At 42.2% G+C, this 20,431-nt stretch overlaps 2 protein-coding genes across 2 annotated transcripts in view; both read right to left on the bottom strand.

Moving 5' to 3' along the window:
- Nucleotides 1-17,291, bottom strand: part of LOC146782610 (uncharacterized) — a 123,265-nt gene extending 105,974 nt beyond the window's left edge. The window contains exon 1 of the mRNA XM_085639962.1: nucleotides 17,166-17,291. Coding sequence (XP_085496088.1) covers nucleotides 17,166-17,187 — 22 coding nt within the window. The 5' untranslated portion in view covers nucleotides 17,188-17,291. The remainder of the gene's footprint in view (nucleotides 1-17,165) is intronic.
- The window catches only part of LOC146782609 (uncharacterized), a 114,206-nt gene that overhangs the window by 31,593 nt on the left and 62,182 nt on the right, over nucleotides 1-20,431 (bottom strand). Inside the window, exons 4-5 of the mRNA XM_085639961.1 lie at nucleotides 17,166-17,314; nucleotides 9,082-9,134 (exon numbers count right to left, since the gene is read on the bottom strand). Coding sequence (XP_085496087.1) covers nucleotides 9,082-9,134; nucleotides 17,166-17,314 — 202 coding nt within the window. The remainder of the gene's footprint in view (nucleotides 1-9,081; nucleotides 9,135-17,165; nucleotides 17,315-20,431) is intronic.

Below are 20,431 nucleotides of genomic sequence, written 5' to 3'. Positions count from 1 at the left end.
CCCCCACTCCTGTAATAGCTCATTGGTGGCATCCTGATGGTTAGGCATTAACATGATTCTTAATCCCCTTGCGCTCTGAAATACGTTGGTAGCACCACATGCGAACTGAAAAAAAGAATTTTGGAGCATGTTCGAGCTACAAGAAATAAAGATAGGAGCAACGCGGTGGCAAAGCACATGGAGACAAGTCATAAAAGTGACTGGACGAGTCTCAAATTTTATGGAATTGAAACAGTGCCATACAATACGAGAGGAGGAAACGGGGAGAAAATCCTCCGACAGAAAGAGTCATGACACATCATCAATATGAGAAATATGATGCGATTTGGTCTGAATCAATCGGAGGAGCTATATGTACATTTGTAAATAATTGCCAGTTTATTTGTGGACAAAGAAACACACATAATGAAATCAATAATAACACGAAAAAATTTACATGTGCTCGAAATTGAGATCATTAAGATGACTTGGACACTTAAGATCAGCTGATAAATTTTATCGGGACAATAACTAAGATTGACTTAAAAAAAAGGGAAAGTTAAGGAAGCAAAAAGAATTTGAAGATCGATCCAAAATTTATTTATCAAGACATTGTTCCTTTAAAGAAATTATTTCTCTTTAAATATCTGGCAAGTGTTATTAAATCTCACAAATGTATAAATACATAATTCTCCTGACTAAGAATAGACATTAGAATTAACAAAGGGCTATATTTTTAACATTTTCGAGTTTTGGTTTTCCACGTTTTCACAAACTAAGTTGTTAATAAACTATGGGACACACATATACACATGGGTAAAGGAAATGATGTAATCATTTTTTTTTTTAAATGTTAAAAACTCCATTTTGAGCGTTAAATGTATACCGTAAACAAGGCATTTGCAATGCCGAAACGCGTAGGAATACATCGTCTTTGATGCCAAGGAAATTTACTTGATGCTTGACGAAAATGGAAAATAAATACCTTAAATGTGACCTGTGATGAGTGCGGCCCACTTTTCTTGGGGAACCAGGATATTTGCAGAAAATGAGTAGCGGTTTTGGTTTCAACCGCGGGAGCTACGCACCGCTTTCTGAGCGCCACACAAGCTGATACGAGAAACCGGTTGGAGGAATATATATATATATATACATATATATATATATATATATATATATATATTATCTACTGGCGGTCGCCAGTAGATAGTTATAGTTAGGACCGTGTTTCCATAGGAAATCCGCAACATTCTATTTGGAATAACTTTGGCGCCGGTTGACGAATCCTCGCGAAATTTTCAGAATAGGTGGGGCGCTCCGCTCCGCTCCTACCCTGAAAGTCTCGGGGGGATTAGTCAAGCGGGGGCTGAGAAAAAAGGGGGGTCCCAAAACGCGTTTTCCCCATGCAATTTTCCATAGGGACCTTTAGTCCAAGGTACAGCCCGAACGGCTGAACAGAATTACTTGAAATTTGGCAGAGAGGTAGTCCTCAGCTCAGGGAAGTGCCCTTTGCAGGTCTGGTGTCAATCTGTTCAGTAGTTCCTGAGAAAATCAAAAGTAAAATCATATATATATGTGGGCGGAGCCTAACCACACATCTCATCTTGAGATCTGATTGGCTGTCAGCACTTCATCCAAGAAGTGTTGGCAGCCATCTTGGGACCAATATACATGATAGCACCTCATTAAAAAGCATTGCAGTTAATAGAAGGTTTTAAGACTTTAGTTACATTATAAATCATTTGTTGATGATACCATACTCATTTTAGGAATTGTGGTATGTTCTAAGGTGATTTCACCATGTGAAAAAGCCTTCTGCTGGGATATCATGATTGAGAGAAAAATATTTTCTCATGCTTTTCCCACAGAGGTTTGGAAGGTGATCTATAAGCTAAACTGAGAGCTTATTTTCTGTAAATTCACATTATCTTTCTCAGTCATGTGAGAATGAAGTCTGACATTCTCAGTAAAACATGTACATCCAACAATGGCAGAGACTGTCAGTTGATTCCTTTGTGTTCTACTGCAGCTTCCCAGAGTGTTCCAAAGAACAACTAGAGCGCTAACAGTCCTACTTATGATAAACGTATGGCACACCTGAAGCCATCTTGCTTGGATTAAAGTGGTAACTCTTAAAACATTTAATTTAAAAAGGAACAAAATGAGGGGGTTCATTTTTCCATAACAAGTATGATTAGTGCTGCAGAAAGAAACACTAGGGCACATTTTGACTTCTGAAATCCTCTTTTATTTCATTAAAAAATTCTGACATGCAGACTGAAACATGCACTTTCAATACCAGCAGCAGTTTTCCCTGGTGAGCAGTAGCTTTACTACAGTGATCTAATGAGCAAAAAGAGTGCTAACATTCTGAATTTATGGCAAATGTGTGACATATCTGAATACCTTCATGATGGAATCAAGGTAAAAAACTGAAAGCATTTCCTACTGAGGAGACTGCAGTACATGAGGAAATTAGGAAACTTCATAACAAATAAATCTCCCAAGATGGCCACCGGAGACAAAAGAGCCCAAATGTAGCCCAAAATCCCCCAGATGTAGCCCAAATATAGCCCAATGACAGAAGTGTGCAAAACACTTATTATTTTGTGTTTTTGCAGTGTTATATAGTGCAGACTTGTCAGGTATTGGAGTGCTTTACATGAGCATTGGTTACATCACACAAGAACAAATTCATTTTGGTTGTAGACATGGGGAGACTAAGTGATTTGACCAGAATCACAGAATGTCGAGCTGAAGCAGAAACTCCAACCTGGTTCCCCAGTTGCAAAGTCTGCAGTTCTGGAAGTAACACCACATCCTCTCCCCTAAGTGCAACATTTAATCAAGTGGTCAACTGGATAAAAAAACATAAAGATAACAAATAATTTAAAAGTGCTTTGTCGCTATTTGAAAACTCAGAAAATATGTCCTTATTTTAGTCTTTTAGAGCACTAACCATAATTTTGATGCCAATAAGACCCTCTCATATATGTAATTTCTAAAGGAAATGCTCTAGGTATTACAGTTTTGATTACATCAAGATGACGTCAGGCGTTCCACACTTTTGTAATAAATATAGAATGTTAGCAATCTAGTTGTTCATTAGGATACTGTTGAGAGGCAGAGGCCAAGGGCACGGACTCTGAAAATTGAAGGCAGGTAGGAGGGTGCAAAGGCAACAATTTAACCACACTGAGCAGGCAGGAAGGGCCGTGGCAGCACAACAGACTATGGAGGGCAGTGGAAAGGGGGGCAGGGGCAACAAACCAACAATACAGGACTTGCAAGAGAGGCTGTGGCAATGTAATAGACCATTGTGGGCAGAAGGAAGAGGCAATGGTAGTACAACCATACATGCCAACAGACCCGATTCAGCCAGGAAACGACCAATGTTTTTAAGCTCAAATGGGCTATATTTGATCTGTCTCCTGTCTACAATCTCCTCTTTTTCAATGTAACTCAAAGGGGAAAATCAATACCCCAGTTTTTTTTCAAAATCTCCCTCTTACCAAGTTCAAAATGTTCGCAAGTATGGTACATTGGATCATGGAAGGAAATGGGGTAGGGACATGGACTTGGATAACAGAGGACAGGAGGGATATGGAGAGGTGCACCAAACTGACCCTGCGGGGCAGGCATCAGGGTTTGCAGCAGCACAATACACCACACAGGGCATGCGGGACGGGAGTGCAACACAACAATCCGTAGAAAGCAAGAGGGAGGGGACAGGACCATGCACATGGACAACAGAGAACAGAGGGGCAAGAGGCAATGGTAGCTAGCTGACCATAATGGACAGACAGGAGAGAAAGCTGCAGCATAACAGACCATAAAGGGCAGGAGGGACGGATCAGGGGCATTACAATGGAACAGACAAGCCAGGAGGGAGAGAGTAGGGGTCTGCACATGTAAACAGAGGGCTGGGGGCAAGGGGGCAGGGCAGGAGCAGCAAGATAGCCATGCAGGTCAGGCAGGATGGGCACTAGAAGCAAGACACACCATGAAGAGCAACAGTGAGACTGTGATGGCATACACACAGACCATGGAAGGAAGGTGGGAGGGGGTCAGGGGCAGCTAACTGACCACACAGGGAAGGTGGGAGGGGCCATGGCAGCACAGAAGACCATGCATGGCAAGTGGGAGGGTTAGTGGCAGCACAATGGCTATGATGGGCAAGAAGGAGGGTGCAGGGGCATGCACAAAGGACGATGGAGGATAGAAGGGAGGGTCAGGACCTGTGCACAGACAAGAAAGTTCAGGGGAAGGGGCCTCACAACAGACCGCACGGGGCAGGCAGGAGGAGCAGTTGCAGCACAACAGACCAGGGAGGGCAGAAGGGTGTGGCAGTACAATGGACCATGTAGGGCAGGAGGAAGAGGATAGGGGCATGGCATGTGGACAGGCAGGGTGGAGGTGGCAGGGACAGGTTACAGTCATCTGACAATGCTAGGCAGGTGGGAGGGGAGTGGCAGCTCAACAGAACACTCAGAGTAGATAGGAGTGGCAGGTCCATGGAACATGGTGGGCAAAAAGGATGGAGCAGGGGCATGCACAAAGACATCGGAGGGCAGGGGGAAGGAGAATAGGGGCAGCAAGCTAAGCACAGAGTTTAAGCAGGAGGTCAATGATGGGGCATAGAATTGGACAATGGAGGGCAGACGGAGGAGATTGGTACATCATACTAAATTGAGGGCAGTGGCAGCACATCAGACCATGCATGGCAGGAGGGAGGAGTCTAGTCCATGGATTCACACAACAGAGGATAGGGAGGAGGGGGATGGGGCAGCAAGCTAACTGTTCAGAGAAGGCGGGTATTAGGAACTTTATTGTTTTTAAAACGTGTGTCTGTGCGAACTACTTAAAATATGAACAAGTATGCAGCATAACCTCACTTTTATTCAGGAAGAAGAGGACGTTTGTGACTGTGACTCCGGGCTCACTTGGCAGAAACACCCCCTGACCCTCCACCCCCTATCGCAAAATGTAATACCCGTGAAAAGGGTAGGTGAACACAGTGTTTTATAGAACATAGTCCTGAGAGCACGATTGAAGATGAAAACTAGATATAGTGTATGGTATAAACTATGCACCAAAAAGTGTGATATAAGATGAACCGGGCGTGAAATATAATATGCAATACATTGTGCGCAATGACAGATTCATTGGAGAGCGCGAGATAGCACAGGCACTAGCGCGTGCTATGCGATGTGCGCCTTGGAGTGTAATATGCACAGGGCAGTGTTGTGTAACCTAACTAGTCTCTAAAGTTGTAATATAAAATATGTGCTGGGGAGTGTAACGTTGCATATGCACTGTGACAAAGATATGGATCCCAGATTGTAATATGTATGGCATAGCACTGTGCGTTATAACATAGGCATCGAGGAAGGCACGTTAGATGGGGCAATATAACCCGTGCGAAGACAAGTGTGGCATGACATATTCACGGGGTGGTGTTACAGTGCACATGGGCTAGAGAGTGTCATAGCATATGCACTAGCTGGTGGAATACAACACAGAGGTGTGTGGCACTCGGCCGGCAATGGTGGGTGTAACACAGCATTGGGCTCTGCCAGGAGCGCGCTGTGACTCAAGTGATGTTCGTCCCCTTTCCAGATAGTAAAATAAAAAGTATTACACATCCGGCAGTGGATGTGTGTTTTATTAACCGTGAGGGGGGTTTCTTACATAGTTTTGGTCGAATTTTTGTCGAATCCCCTTTGAATGGCTTGGTGTGCATGTGTATTAAATGTGCCCATCAATAGCTACCCATGTTTGTATAAATAAACGACAAGGGTGTCTACCGGGATTAGGCACGGTAGGGCATCAGACATGTCAGAGCTTCACTAGTGGTGTAAATACATTCCACGTGGATTCATTGTATGCATAGTCGCAATTTAATGAATATCACTCAAATCGTCATGGTGATAGGTACGTACAGTTTGTCCAGCATGTCCTAGGTGTGTCTATAAATATATAATTTTTAAAAATAATAAAAAACAGTGGCCGGCCCTGGGGATTGGGGTAAAAAAATATAATTAGGAGACAGGCCCTGGGGGATGGGGTCATCAGGGCCAATAAATTAGAATAAGAAGGGGAACCACACAGCCCTCCTTCTTAAAAAATTAAAATAAATAAAAGACTGGCATCGTGCCGGAAGCCACGCCCCCTCCTTGCAGCACTCTGCAAACGCGCCCCCTGGCGAGTTGTAAGTTGGGGAATTAATTCCTCTTCAATACTGAGGGTCCCTGAGGGCCAACTAGCCCAACAGCCATCTCCAGTATGCGCCAGGGAGCTGCGCTGCAGACAGGTGTTCTGAGGCCAAGCCCCTTTTTACACCTCTCTGCAACGCAGCTCTGTGGCGCTTACTGGAGGTACCTAGTGGTCTAGTTTGACCCTAGGGACCCTTCGGATTCAAGGAGACTTAATCTCTCAAATTAGAACAGCCACAGGGCGCGTTTACACAGTGGTGAAGGGAGGGGACGGGGCCTGAGGTGATGTGTGCAAACACACACTATGGCACGTTTTAAATTGGGGATATAATTTCCCTTCAATACTGAGGGCCCCTGGGGGCTAACTAGCCCACCAAGTGCTTCCAGTAAGCGCCACTGAGCTGCATTGCAGAGAGGTGGTCCAGGCTGTGCCGCTTTTTACACCTCTCTGCAACGCAGCTCTGTGGCACTTACTGGAGGTAGCTAGTGGGCTAGTTGGACCCTAGGGACCCTCAGGATTCAAATGAACTTAATCTCCCAACTAAAAATGGACACAGGGCGTGTTTACACAGTGGTGAAGGGAGGGGACGGGGCCTGAGTTAACGTGTGCAAAAACGCCCTGTGGCCTGTTTTAAGAGGTAGTTTTAATCCCCCTGCCCTATTATATACTAGGGGCTTACAGAGGAGGTCGTGCTAATCACAGGGGGACCCCAACGCATAATGTTCCCTAGTGTATGTAGGTGTTTTCACTGTATTCTAAGTGTCTTTTAACATAGCACTGGCTCTAGGACTGGTTAGTCAGACTCAGTTACCACCAGTATCCGTCTGAAAAAGTTGAGGGTACAGGATGATTTTGCAACAAGGATTCTTTCTGCTCTTCTTTTTGTTCTTTCTGCACGTTATCCTTCTTCCTGCACTTTTCTTCGTCTTTGAGGACTTCTGTTGCTTCTTTCTGCACTTCTTTTTATTCTTTCTGTGCATTTTTTCTTCTTTCTTCACATGTCCTATCTCTGTAGGCATAGTTAGGAATTAGCATTTAAAAAACCTTTGAAATTCATAGAAAAAACCATAGGTTTCAGGGGTGTTATAGTTAGCTGGACTTTTCACTTGTACAAAACCATTGAAATTCCCCCGTTATAGTTAGTTCAGCTAACTATAACGGGGGCGCCCGCAATGCACTGCTGATGACGTCACATATTACATCACTCATGACATGGTCAGTGACATCACTCATGACATCACTGATGACATCACTGATTACATCATCCTTGTGATAGAGTGGCAGACCTCCTCTCACCCGGATATAACCTTTGATACACACATTCAAAAATAGAGACTAACATTTTCAAAACAATGGACATACCAATACCAGTTACAACAACCTCTTCAGTAATTCTAAGATCCACATACACATCCACTCATTCACCAACAGTCCTATACAGTCACTCATACATGTACTCACTCATCATATGTACTCATACACCTATACATCCTGTTACACAATGCCACTCATCCATAGTTACTCACACACATAGTCACTCATGCTAATAAAGAATCAAACATACATTTACTTGCATATACAGTTATACACACACCACCACACTTACTTCTACGGAAACTTACACATACTTAGTCTTTTAAACAATCACTTATAGAAACACATACTTATTCATACAGGAACACTTTCAATCTCTCACTCTCACATATACTCACTTATATACACCAATAGTCACATATACTAGTTTAAAACATATGTAGTTACTCATAAAGACACTATTGAGACAGTCATTCACTCACTAACACACCCATACACACACTCATCCACCCATACAGTCCTGCACACATGCTGTCTTCAACACATACAAACAGTGAGTCACTCATTCATGCACCTATGCACTACGTAATACCCCCCACCGAACCATGCAGACACTCAGACTGATACTCAAAAAACCAACTAATAACCTATATAGACACCCATGTAGCTACTCACCAACCCATGCAGCCACTCATACACAAAGTGAGAGACTGATACAGATATTTACATATTTAAACATTACTCACTAAGCCATGTATTCACTATGATACACTTAATCAGTCAGTTACACAATCAATTTTTCAAAAACAAATCATCCATTTAGACACTTATATACCCATTTATTCTTCCATCGACCTTGAGATATACATATATAAAACATATTTAATTTTCAGAAAAACAGACATTCACTGGATGATGTAATCAGTGATGTCATCAGTGATGTCATTTGAGATGTCATCAGTGATGTCATGAGTGATGTCACTGACCATGTCATGAGTGATGTAATATGTGACGTCATCAGCAGTGCATTGCGGGCGCGCGAGTTATAGTTAGCTGAACTAACTATAACGGGGGAATTTCAATGGTTTTGTACAAGTGAAAAGTCCAGCTAACTATAACACCCCTGAAACCTATGGTTTTTTCAGTGAATTTCTGAGGTTTTTTAAATGCTAATTCCTAACTATAACGTGCCTGAAACCTATGGTTTTTTCTTTGAATATATATATATATACATATATACATACATACACACACCACACAAAACCCTTGTTGTTCCCTGTACTGTTATAGAATTTAGAAGTTCAATGCATGAGTGAAATTAACTGAAAATTCTACAAATTCACAGACTGTAACAATAACGTGGGGTATTGATGTCACAGGTAATATGAACAGTATGCCACAAATAGGTGATGTAAAATTAACTAACATCTGCACACAGACCCTTCTACAACTAACAGCATGTTAAGCCTGTGACTAATCACCTGCCTGCCCTGGTCACCATAAAAGCCTCTGCCTTTGTCTCCTAGTTGTGTTTTCACCAATTCTTACAGGCTCAGAAGCTTTGTGACTCACCTTGAAAGTTCTCAACTCCTGGAATTTCAGGGATGAAGGGGTCGAAATAATGCCTAGAAATGTTAACAAGACATAAAAAGGAAATATAGCAAATAATGTCAGCAAGTTATTGGCACTATAGGGAGATTATAATAATATACTACCCAGCTCAAATCCATTGAAGAACATCTGCAACCACTAAAATGCACAAAGAGCCAATAACAGAGAAAAGGCCTGCACTATCACCCATTCATTTATTGGCCTCTCTCTCATACCATCGTGAGATTATTTTGCCCATTAGGAAGAGTCAGAACATGGCATTAAATCAGGGACACTGAATAGTGTTGGGCCTTCAGAGAAGCTTAAAAATATCAGAAATGTTTTCAAGGTAAAGACATTATGTAAAGATTTGGCAGAACAGGGAAAGCAGTTTTTAGCTGAAAAAGTAGAAGTCAGATCTTATGTTACGGTAGGGGCTGCATGGCTAGGAACCGATCCACAGATTCCTGCTATTATAATTGATGGCAGAGAGTAGACTAGTGCATTTTTAAACCTAAAAAACATAATGATTCAGGAGGCAAAAACTTGTAGACTGCACAGAATAATTTCCTATAACAGAGGGTTTCCATGTTCTGGGTCAGAGGCATTTTACTTTCTGTCACTTCTTGTGAATTGTGGAGTACTTTCCAATGGAGAATTTGAAGACAAATGTCTAACTAGGATTTTGAACTCTAGCAAGAAATACATCCAGCGTTAAGTGAAATAGTGAATGCGTATACAGTGACGTATATACAAGCCGAATATAATTAATGTTGTAGACTGGCCAATTCACAGAAAAAACGAATCAACAAGAAACACCTATGAAACGAAATTATTTGAGTATCTGTTTATCCGGTGCATCCAAGGGTTCCTTATGGCTTTGTACAAGTTTGCTTCATGGAATATTTGTCAGGCTCAGATGATATAAACCACTGTATGCATTGGTTTCAATCCATAATCTCCATTACAAAAACTTCCATTTAAGAGATCTCAACATAACTTAACTTGCACAAGGCAATTCTTTTCTGTATCCGTCCACTTTCTGTTGGTCCAGGACAATATACAAATCTAAATCCATACCTAGAATTTTAGAGCCATTGTTTGATGGTCGAAGTGCCAAAGAGTTTTATGGGGAGGTTAAGACATTACTAGATCGTGTGCATGAATGTATGACGCTGCAACGCAAACATTTACAATGCATGCCTTTACAAAGCAGTTTTTACATCGCAACATCCATTACAACGTATGATTTTACATCGCATGCCATCGCAACACATTTTTAGAAACTGCATTTACAACGCATTCCATTACAACGCATTCCATTGCAACGCATACATTACAACGCACATTAGTTTTAGGGCAACAGTAGGGTAAGTGTTGGATAGTGTAGGGGTAAAAATACTATTCCCACTCCACTGAGTGCAACAGTAGAGTAAGTGTTGGATAGTGTAGGGGTAAAAATTACTATTCCCCATTATTTACCTCACATTGGGTTGTAATGGCAAGCAATGTAGTGACATGCGTTGTAATGACATGCGTTGTAGTGACATGCGATGTAATGGCTGCATTATAATGGCATGCGATGTAAAGGATGTTGCGTTGTAATGACTGCGTTGTAAAGGTAGTGCGATGTAAAAACAGTAAGAGCTTAGTCTACACGTTAATGCACACGGTGTGACTCTAAACTTCACAAGGCCGACAAGTGAGACAAATTTATAATATAATAAACAACTCAGCACTACAAATCGGCCTAGGAGACATATGGGTGTTTTGCAAAATGCAAATGAATAAATAAGAAAATAAGAACAAAAAAAATGAATGAGAAAAAAAACTTCACACGATTAATAGGGAGGCAACTGTAAGTCCAGTGGTGGGTATAATCAAGATTTGAAAAACGTCATGAATAGGAGAAACCTCTGATAATTTCTAGTTGATATTTGTCTAGATATGTGCCTCATCCGCTTTCAAAATTAACTGCAGGCCTTCCAGGCTGTGCACATAAAAATTATCTTAACGTTTTTAAATTCTTGAACTTGGGGTTTTAATGTGGTATAGGTCCTTGTTTTTGGACGGTCTTGACAATGCAGGAGGGTTAAAGGATAAAGCTATAATTCATATAACTTACCTAAATGAGAATAGACAGCTGTTGCCATTTAGAACACCAAAGATGTTTTAAGATTTTCAGAAATATGGAAATATTGTACATTAAATATGTTTTGGAGGTACTCTTGAAGTCAGAAATATGGACTCGAAGAGAGTCCTCGGTTAAAGTTATATATAACTCTGGTTTAGGAGAATGGAGAAAACAGTTTCAAGCCTTTACAAAGTTGTGGATAATGTCCAATGCAAGTTTCACAATATTTCTAAGTGACTGGCAGTAGGAATTAAGTTAAGAGGGGAAACGTGGAAAAGGGTATTATCAGATATTACAAAGACCCCAGTCAAAATTAAAAAGTTTAAATTGTTTTGAATTCATTCATGTGCTGGATATGTGTCAGACGGAAATCAAGGATTATAAGTGCAAGCTGGTTCACTGTGATACAGTTCATTATTTGTGGAAGGATAGATCAACATGAATTGCAATGGTAGTAGAGTAATGTGCACATAAAGTGTAAAGAGAATTTTTATTTATGTCTTTACAGGAGAGTACATATTGAGTTATGGTACTATTTTACGGATTCAAAAATCTATTGCTCCAAGCAAAAAATAATATTGTGTAAATTAAAGTGCACGACTCATGCTAAGATTTACCACTAGGTTGCAGAGCTCACAAAGTTTGTTACCATGCAGAAAGGCATGGGCTCTCTGAGAAATACAATTAATCATTTTCAAGAAATGTGGAAAATTATTTGTTGAAATACTATGATTACTGCACCTTTTATTGAAGAAGGTTGTACTCAGTTGGAACTATATTTGAACTTCAGTGAATGCATATATATATACAATATTTAGCAGACGATGCACAATGGTTACTTTAAGTATGATGGCTTGTAGTGGTTAAACAGTTTAAAAATGATGCAGGTTTGGAGATGAAGTGAATGAAGAGAGTTCAATGAGCTAAAGATATAACAGGCAGTAGCGGTCCGTGGAGGGAGTTCGGTGGGGCAGTGAGGCGGGGCAGGGGAGGGGCAGAGTGGGGAAATGTAAACACCGGAATATGGATGAACGGAGGTAAGTACACATTTAAATAAATAAAAAGAATCTCGTTGCGCGCGCTGCATCGCATTTTGCGATAACTGATAACAGGTCTTCTCAAATGGAGGATGAGGAGTTCTGCACAGCGGAGAATGGATTTTAGAGAAGCAAGAGCAAATATGAGTTGCCTATAATGAAGGACACTTCTAATGTCATTGTGAGGCAGAACTAGAGTTTGCACTGTTGACCTGCTGTCTGGGAGAGGGAATCGGGGATTTCACTTTAGACAGATGTAGGTGGAACGCAGCATTTCCAAATAGTTTGGGCACATGGTTAAAAAGTAAGATAAGAGCGCCAAAATGAACACAAAGGATGTATTGGGTATAGACAGGGTAGAAATGGATGCTTGTGGGCAATCTTGACTGATCATAGGAAGGGTCATTGGGTGGGAAGAGGTCAAACTTTATTTATAGGAAGACCAAGGACATTCAAGATTCTGAAAAGGAACTTCTTTGTGTTGATATCATCTCTGGTTGAGACCCTCAAGTAGAGCTGGGATGTGAGTAGATATGGGTGTCAACCACATATTGATACATCAAAATCTTTTAAGCACCTAGACTTCTCACGGTGTTCTCTAAAAAGTAAACTGCACAGGTGCTAAGATCAAGCCCTGGTTATGCCACAGGAGAGGAGAAACATAATGGATGCCAAGGACTTACTTTAAACACATTGGTGTCTTCCTGGCAAGAATAAGAAGTACCAGTCCAAAACGTCATCCTCACAGCTTAGCCTAGTTACTCATTGCTACAATAGTCAGAAGTTTCTCATGCTCAACCATAACAAAAGACCAAGGAGAGGTTGAGATGTACTACTTAGCTGTAGCTGTCATCATCAGATAGGGGCAATCATCATCCAAAACCCAAAGCATCTCTTTCTAGGTTCTATTTCTTTCTCTGAAGCCAAACTAGAGGTGGTGATTGGTGGAAGAGGCACAGGCATTTGTGAATGCCAACTACAATTAGAGGCATTTTTGCAATGACAGGACAGGTGCCAAATATTGCTTAAGAGCTGATAAATGTCTTCTTGAGTATTGAAAACCTTGGTTAATCTTATCTTTAAAGTAGGATTTTTTCAAGTTCAGTATTTGTGTCTTGCATTAGGTATAGTGTATTTTTCTTTGTTTTACTAAGGTTAATAATAAGGTGTGGTCCGGGTCCAGAGGGAAGCAGAGCACTGCGCATAATGGAGACATGGATGAGAAGATACATTTTTAGACCAAGTATTATGGAAATACTTAACAATGTATATTCATCATGTGTGACAGTTGTGCTGGTCTGAAGTGTGGTCATAATCCTCTGACAGGCAGATACAATAGTGCTTGGGCTTGGTGGGGAAGGGAGTTCAAACGTTGCAGGAGAGGAATGATTTAGATCTTATATTAATTGAAGATTAAATGTAGACCCAATCCTAAGATGCAGTAGGCGGATGTTCCAGATTTTAAGGACATTAAATGAAATGGTCTGCCTTTGAGATTTTTATTGACGCCCTTTCAGATTGCCAACTACATCATAGCACAGTTACATGCTTCTTTGTACGTCAAGGCTATTAGGATGTTTTAGGTATTGACTAGTCTCTAATATTTTCATCTAGTCTGCAGACAAGCTGTCCTGGAGCTTGATTATTGGGTTTCAATGGTTTCTGCTTTGGGGGCTGGCTGCACCCAGCTGGTGACTTGTGTTGTTCAATAACAGGTTTGGGAGTCATGGTGGCAAAGAGTGACAATACTGGGGATTAGGGTCGGCAGAATGCCCGAAAAACAAAACTGGTGTTGGGAACGAAACAATGCATGGATGCAGAGATAAATATTTATCAAAGATGGGGATATCTACTGAACTTCAGGAAAATATGGGGGGCATGGATGAAGAGATACTATGGTTAACATGAAATTGAATGAAGTGGATGACACATTGCAGGGCAAAAGGTATGAAATACTCAGCTTTTAAGAAACTTTCCCGTTGGCATTTGAAGTAAAAATGCATGAATAATTAAAGGGGAAAAGAGCACAATGTCTTTATGGTTACTGGTTACCCACCGCTTGACAACTAAATGAGTTCACGAGTCTGAAATGGAAAAGGCTGGAAAATGCTCCACACTGCTGATGTTATGTTTGTCTGTTTTCACTCGACAAAAGACATGTTTAAAAAGAAATTGGTTTTGGAGATTACTGGCTTTAGAGAAATGAAGAGGGTCCAATGGCCAGTACAGTCTAACGTGTTTAGACGAAGGTACGGCATGGAGCTTTTGGTAACGGAGCCTGGATAATGCTCGTTATGGATCCGGAGCCAAGAATGTTGATGTTCTAGAGAAAGGAAGATGCCCTAGTGTTGGAGGTCATGTAATTGTTTTGTACAATTCCAAGGAATATTAGAGTCACCCTTTCAGACAAAACTGGAAAAGAGAGAACAATCATAACAGTGGAATGACTGTCATTACTCTGTGGGCACCAATTGGAAACAGAGAAATTAATGTATATTCAGGAAGTGAGTCAGATGAAGTGAGATTCAAGTGAAGTTGAGGAGATACTAGTTTGGCACATTTTAGAGAGAATACAGTGAAACCTAAACTGCCTCCTTATTTCGAACGCCAGACCCAGTGACCATTCCTTAAATGATCAGACATTAGAATGGCATATATGTGATTTGAAGATGGAGGTCAGTCATTTTTTTATCAGGAAGAGGAAGTTGAGGTTGTTGTTGTAGATGACGTCTACACAGTTTCAATGCTGTGCGCTGAGGAAGAGTGCAGCAGGCTTGGATTAGAGAGCATTTGATCAGAGAGGTGTAGAGGAACAGGGGTGCACTGAGAGCCAGGTGCAACAGCATAGATCCATTTGTGTCAATTGATACGCACGGATGTCAAAGAGCAACTTTCTAAATGTATAGTCTACGCTCCATATTTAAACAAGAATTTGCAATGCAATAGGTCTCGCATTAGTTGAATGCCGAGCTATTGACTTTGCAAATGTAAAAAAAATGCGGCGTCTGCCTGTCTTGTTTTGCTATTTATCGACTTTTGTAGCAATGGGGGCACGACGCGCTTTAGCTTTAGATGTTCAAAGCTAAAGCGTGGCATACCGCCATTGCTACAAAAGTTAATAAATAGAAAGAAAAGTTGGGCGGTTGCCTTTTGTTTCTGTTTATTTACTATTGTAGCAATGGTGGTACACCGTGCTTTAGCATTAGATGTTTGAAGCTAAAGAGCGGCGTGTCGCCATTGCTACAATAGTCAATAAATAGAAGGGAAAAAAATGGCCTTCCAACTTTTTTTCCTTTATTTTATTCAACAAGCTTACGGCTCAAATACACCTAATTTTGACTGATATACTGGGAAAAGAGGACTGTAGGTGGAGTTGGAAAACCAACAAGACCTGGCAAAGGAAGCACAAACCTGAAGCAAAAACACAAACAGGAAAGGACAGGTGTAAAAGAACAGACTGACACTGCTGCAATGAAACAAAGAAAAAGGTACAGGAGCAGAGGGGATGATGCGCCTTACGTGACTGCCCTACTGAGTAAATGAGTGGCAAGCGAGGGTCTTGTGGGGGATGACAGTGGGAGCAAAGGAGGGATGAGCAAGCCCACGATCTGACCTGAGCATGACGAATGCTGCTTTATTGAACTGACCAAGGTTTACAAATCCTACTGACCTAGATAAACAGCTCTGTCACGGACCTACCCTACAAAAAGCAGCAAATAAAACAAGGCAGGTGAAAGAGTGCTGTGGCAGGTAATTTCTGTGCACACTTAGCGGAGAACCATCAAATCAATAGCTGAAGGTGAAACGCTGCTCTGTACCAAGCCACAAATATTTGAGAAGAAAAAGGAAAATGGCGCGAGCAGAAGCAAGCGAAACACTTTGGGCACCCATACCCTAAGGTATTCTGCTGTCTAAATTGCACACTTGCGGCTGTCATGCATACAGTGCTTGTTGGGCACTGGCCGCTTGCACAGCTCACCGGGGTCTAACCTGAGTGGTGTTTAGACTTTGTCCTGGTCTGTAGGCATGCACAGAAGGAAGGGTGTGGTCATGTATGAAAGCTGAACAGCCTTGAAAACAAAACAAGCCACTGGACCTAGGTTTTGTCTGCTGATCAAAAGATGTCTTTTGAGTAAAAATGTTCTAAGACTGTTTCCGTGAAGAGTAGAACAGCATTATATTTTGTGAAGCAAGGTTATGTGCAGTGCTTTAAATTGAAATATAAGTGCAGGTACTCACTGTTTAGAGTATTTACTATTGTAGCAATTGCGGCACAGCACGCTTTAGCTTTAGTTGTTTAAAGTTAAAGCGCAGCATGCAGCCATTGCCACAAAAGTCAATGCAGTGTTGTGTAGGGGAATGGGGCATGCCGCAGGAAGGACAGCAGCAATGACAGGAGGGAGGGCGTGGGAGGGAGGAGGCAACAGATAGCCAACCAAAAAAAACAGTTTGTGATGTTCGCTGGGAGGGAACCAAGCACATAAAGGCGGGACAGATGGACAGTATTGACCAACCCGAGTAAAGGAATTTAGAAAGGTAGGCCAACTAACCAATCAGAAGTGCTGGACATGTTAAATCCCCATACCCTGAACACAGCATGACTTGAAGTTCCTTGTTTAGGTCTTGCCTAGGAGCTTTGATTAGAAAACAGCAGATGTTCTTTAACAACTACTTAAACATGACAGAGATTTGGTTCCCTTACTTTTTTGACTAAGTATGCCCTGCCCTGTTCCAGCAACTTCCTTAACGCTCAATGATTACAGGCTGCCTGCACTTCTCTTTCAGTAAAGCAATCTTAGGAACATATATTGTATACAATTATACCCTTTGCAAACTGCTTTCAATCTTTGAGTAAATGGGAAGTGGGCAAGAAGCAGAAATGCACACATACTTACCCACTGCACACCATGATGGCATCAAACCGGTGTGTCACCCTGTCTCCTCGATCTCCCAGGTATCGCACAGTAACCTCCCATGCTGATATGCCATCTGTCTCACCTTTGGTTTTAGGTGTAGGTATCACATCCTCAACCAGCGTGCGGAACTAGAAGGTAAGATACAATTCAAGGACGGTTTTACACATAAACCATTCACACGTGGGAGAGATTGTTGTTTAAGAACATACTGAAGCCAAATAGGTCAACTTGAAAAGACTTTGTGATACAGTCAATAAAAGTCCTCAGTCAACTAGTCATGCCCTACTATGCACATGTGGGAGAGCTGCCCTGATGTTATTACATGAACAGACAGGGAGCAATCACCCTAAGTCCTGGTTGTAGAGCCTCCATTTTATCACCCAGGACCGTCGGGTGGCCATAAAATGACCCGTCAAATGGATAGTAAATAGGCAGATCACAAATTGTGATTACCTGTGAAAGGCTGCAAATGCAGGGAAGGTGGCCTGCAAGGCACTGTAAACCACCATTCTTGCATTTGCTGTTCCAATTGTTCACACAGGAGGAGAAATTGGGCAGGAATGATCAAGTTCCTAGAAGCTTTGGTATCGCCTCTAAACTTGAGCACCGCCTTATGTCTTTCCCGTGTGTAGATAATGGTACAGTTGGAGATGACTCCCTAGGAGATTTGGGTGACTGCTATGATGCAGCGAAGTCCTGGAACCCAAGCCCTGACAAAAGCGCCACAAGTAAGACAAACCTGCAGGGCAGCAGGATTAACACCTTAAGATACGCTGGACCCAGAGGATATATACCATCGTCATTTGACAGAATGAATCCCAGCAGAAGCAGCCCAGTATGCAGCTAGTCATCTGGGGAAACCTCTGGATAAGGTGGTCAGAGGACGTCTTAGGGCTGGATGCCTCCACCAGCCAATGGAAGACCATGTGGAGGCAAAGGCCAATATAGACTTCAGATAGCCACATTCCCCGCAGAGTTTGTAACGGACTCAAAGAAGGGCACTGACAGGCCTCGGTAGGTTTGCCAGGACAGGCTGCTGAATGTTTCAGGCCTTTGACCAAGATCCTCAACAGGGCTGAGGAGGCAGGCCCCTGTTGGGTTTGTCTCTTTATGGAACTGGAGGGGAGCATACAATGTAGAAGATTGAGGGTCAATGGGGGTCTAAGACAGCGGTGGAAGGAAGAGAGATGAGGGTTGTAATGCTGAACGATGTGCTGGTGGCGTTCCTTTTGTATTGAATGTAAGGAATTAAACTTTTACCTGTGTACCTTGGTTCGGAGTTGCACCTTCATTTTATTGGCGACAAGTGGGTGCCGGATCATCGTTCGGCACCAGTTTTCCGGGACTGCAGCTTCTAGTAGATCTGCGTATTGCAATCTACTCGGGCCGGTGTCGGAGGCTCGAAGTGGGATCAACAGTGTTGAAGGCGAAGAATAATGCCGTATGGCATTGTATGAGACGCAGAGGCGGACGCAGAGGCGGAGTCCATTCTGCACAGCATCTCAAAAAACCAGTGTGAAGCCGCACTGTACATGCCTTCTCTGGCACTTGCACAAAAGCATTCTTCGTGAGTATGTGCTGTTGTATTTTCAAATAGGCGGAGTCAGCAGGCCCTGTGTAGGCCAGACAATGCAGTTAAGCGTTCCACATCACCAAAATTGGCGGCCCTCTTAATCTGGGAATATTCATATAGGATTTGCCATGCAGGGTCATGCAGCATGTTTGCCATATTGGATTGGGCAATTTTGCGACTTATTAAAGAAGAAATGTGGCAAAAATGTGACTTCTGTTATGAAACTGCTGGCAGCTGTGGGAACTGTGCCAAAGGTTTAGCTTGCATTTTAACTAACTTGGTTTCCATTTCATGCGTTTTTACCTATTTTAGTAACATTTTCTCACCTGTATTTCTCTAATATGAGGGAAGAGCCGAGACACTTGAGCTGATTTGTAACTCAAAAGAATGCCCTTCAGACTTGCATCTGCTACGTCGGTGTTCCAAAGACTTATGAATGAGATTTTCAAAGACTGCGAGGGTGTCCGATATTTCCAGGATGACATACTGATTTGTGGTCAGAATCTTCAACCGCATAATATGCGTTTGGACAGGGTGTTGCATATTCTGCTGGGCAAAGGAGTAACTTTGAGGGGAGACAAATTTGAACAGTCTGGGGTGGACTACTTAGGACACCGGATATCCAAAGAGGGTGTCAGTCCCAAGGTGAAGTTGCTAAAAGCTACAGAGGAAGTTTCCATTCCAGATAATAAAGATCAGCTGAGATCCTTCCTGCTGTTGGCTGAGTGAAACTCCAATGTATTCCCCATTTTTCTGACAAAATCAGTCCCCTCAGGAATTTGATAAAGAAAGATGATGCTCTTGTGCAATCTATTTGCTTCCCATCTGGACCATCAATGTCTCAGGTACTTTAGCTGGAAACCAGACCCAAGGAAGTGACCATCAAGACCTTTCTCCAATACTGGAGTTCAGAGACCAATTATGCCTTCCCCCTTTCGCCATGAGCGCAAGTATGGTCCTGTCGGTACAGAGCTAAGCAGCGAATATGGTTCTTATCACCAGAAATTGGGAAATTGTTCATAGTTCTGATGGAACTTTCTTGCTATTTACTGATCTGTACCCCCACGTCCCAACTGCCAGAACATTCTGATGGAATTATCCCATTGATTGGCAGCCGAGGAGTCGCTCTATCTCATGACATGGAGGATTAAAAGAAATGCTGGATGGTCTTGGTCTTTCAGGATAAGCTGAAGATCTCATCAGGAAAGCTTGGGTTGGTAGCAGTCAAGGGATATCTTTCGGCTTGGCAGAGATGGGCAGGTTGGTGTTAAGAAATAGAGTCTGGATCCTGTGGGGTACAAACTTGTCTATATTCTGAACTCCCTATCGGAGGTTGTTGTGGAAGGTCAAGCTTACAGGTACCTGAACACTTTCAAATCAGCTATAGCAGCAGGTCCTTTCTTGGTCGATGGTGTCTTAATAGGTGGGGTGGATGTAACATGCCATGGTGCGTAGATTATAGAAAGCCATCAGGCTCTTTGTACCACTAGAGCTGAGATATTCTAGTGTCTGAGATACAAACAGTTTTCACTGTGTTCCTCTTGTGGCAGTGAAAATAATTTCTGACTATGAAAGACTTTTCGGGGAAACTGGCTATTCTCCTCTGCCTGGTGTCATGAAGAAGGGTCGCAGATGTCTGAGCCTTGGACGTATCGCACAGTATATACACCAA

This window comes from Triturus cristatus, chromosome 12, assembly GCF_964204655.1.
Source record: "Triturus cristatus chromosome 12, aTriCri1.1, whole genome shotgun sequence".
Lineage (NCBI taxonomy): Eukaryota > Metazoa > Chordata > Amphibia > Caudata > Salamandridae > Triturus > Triturus cristatus.
This window is presented reverse-complemented; position numbering and strand designations above follow the sequence as displayed.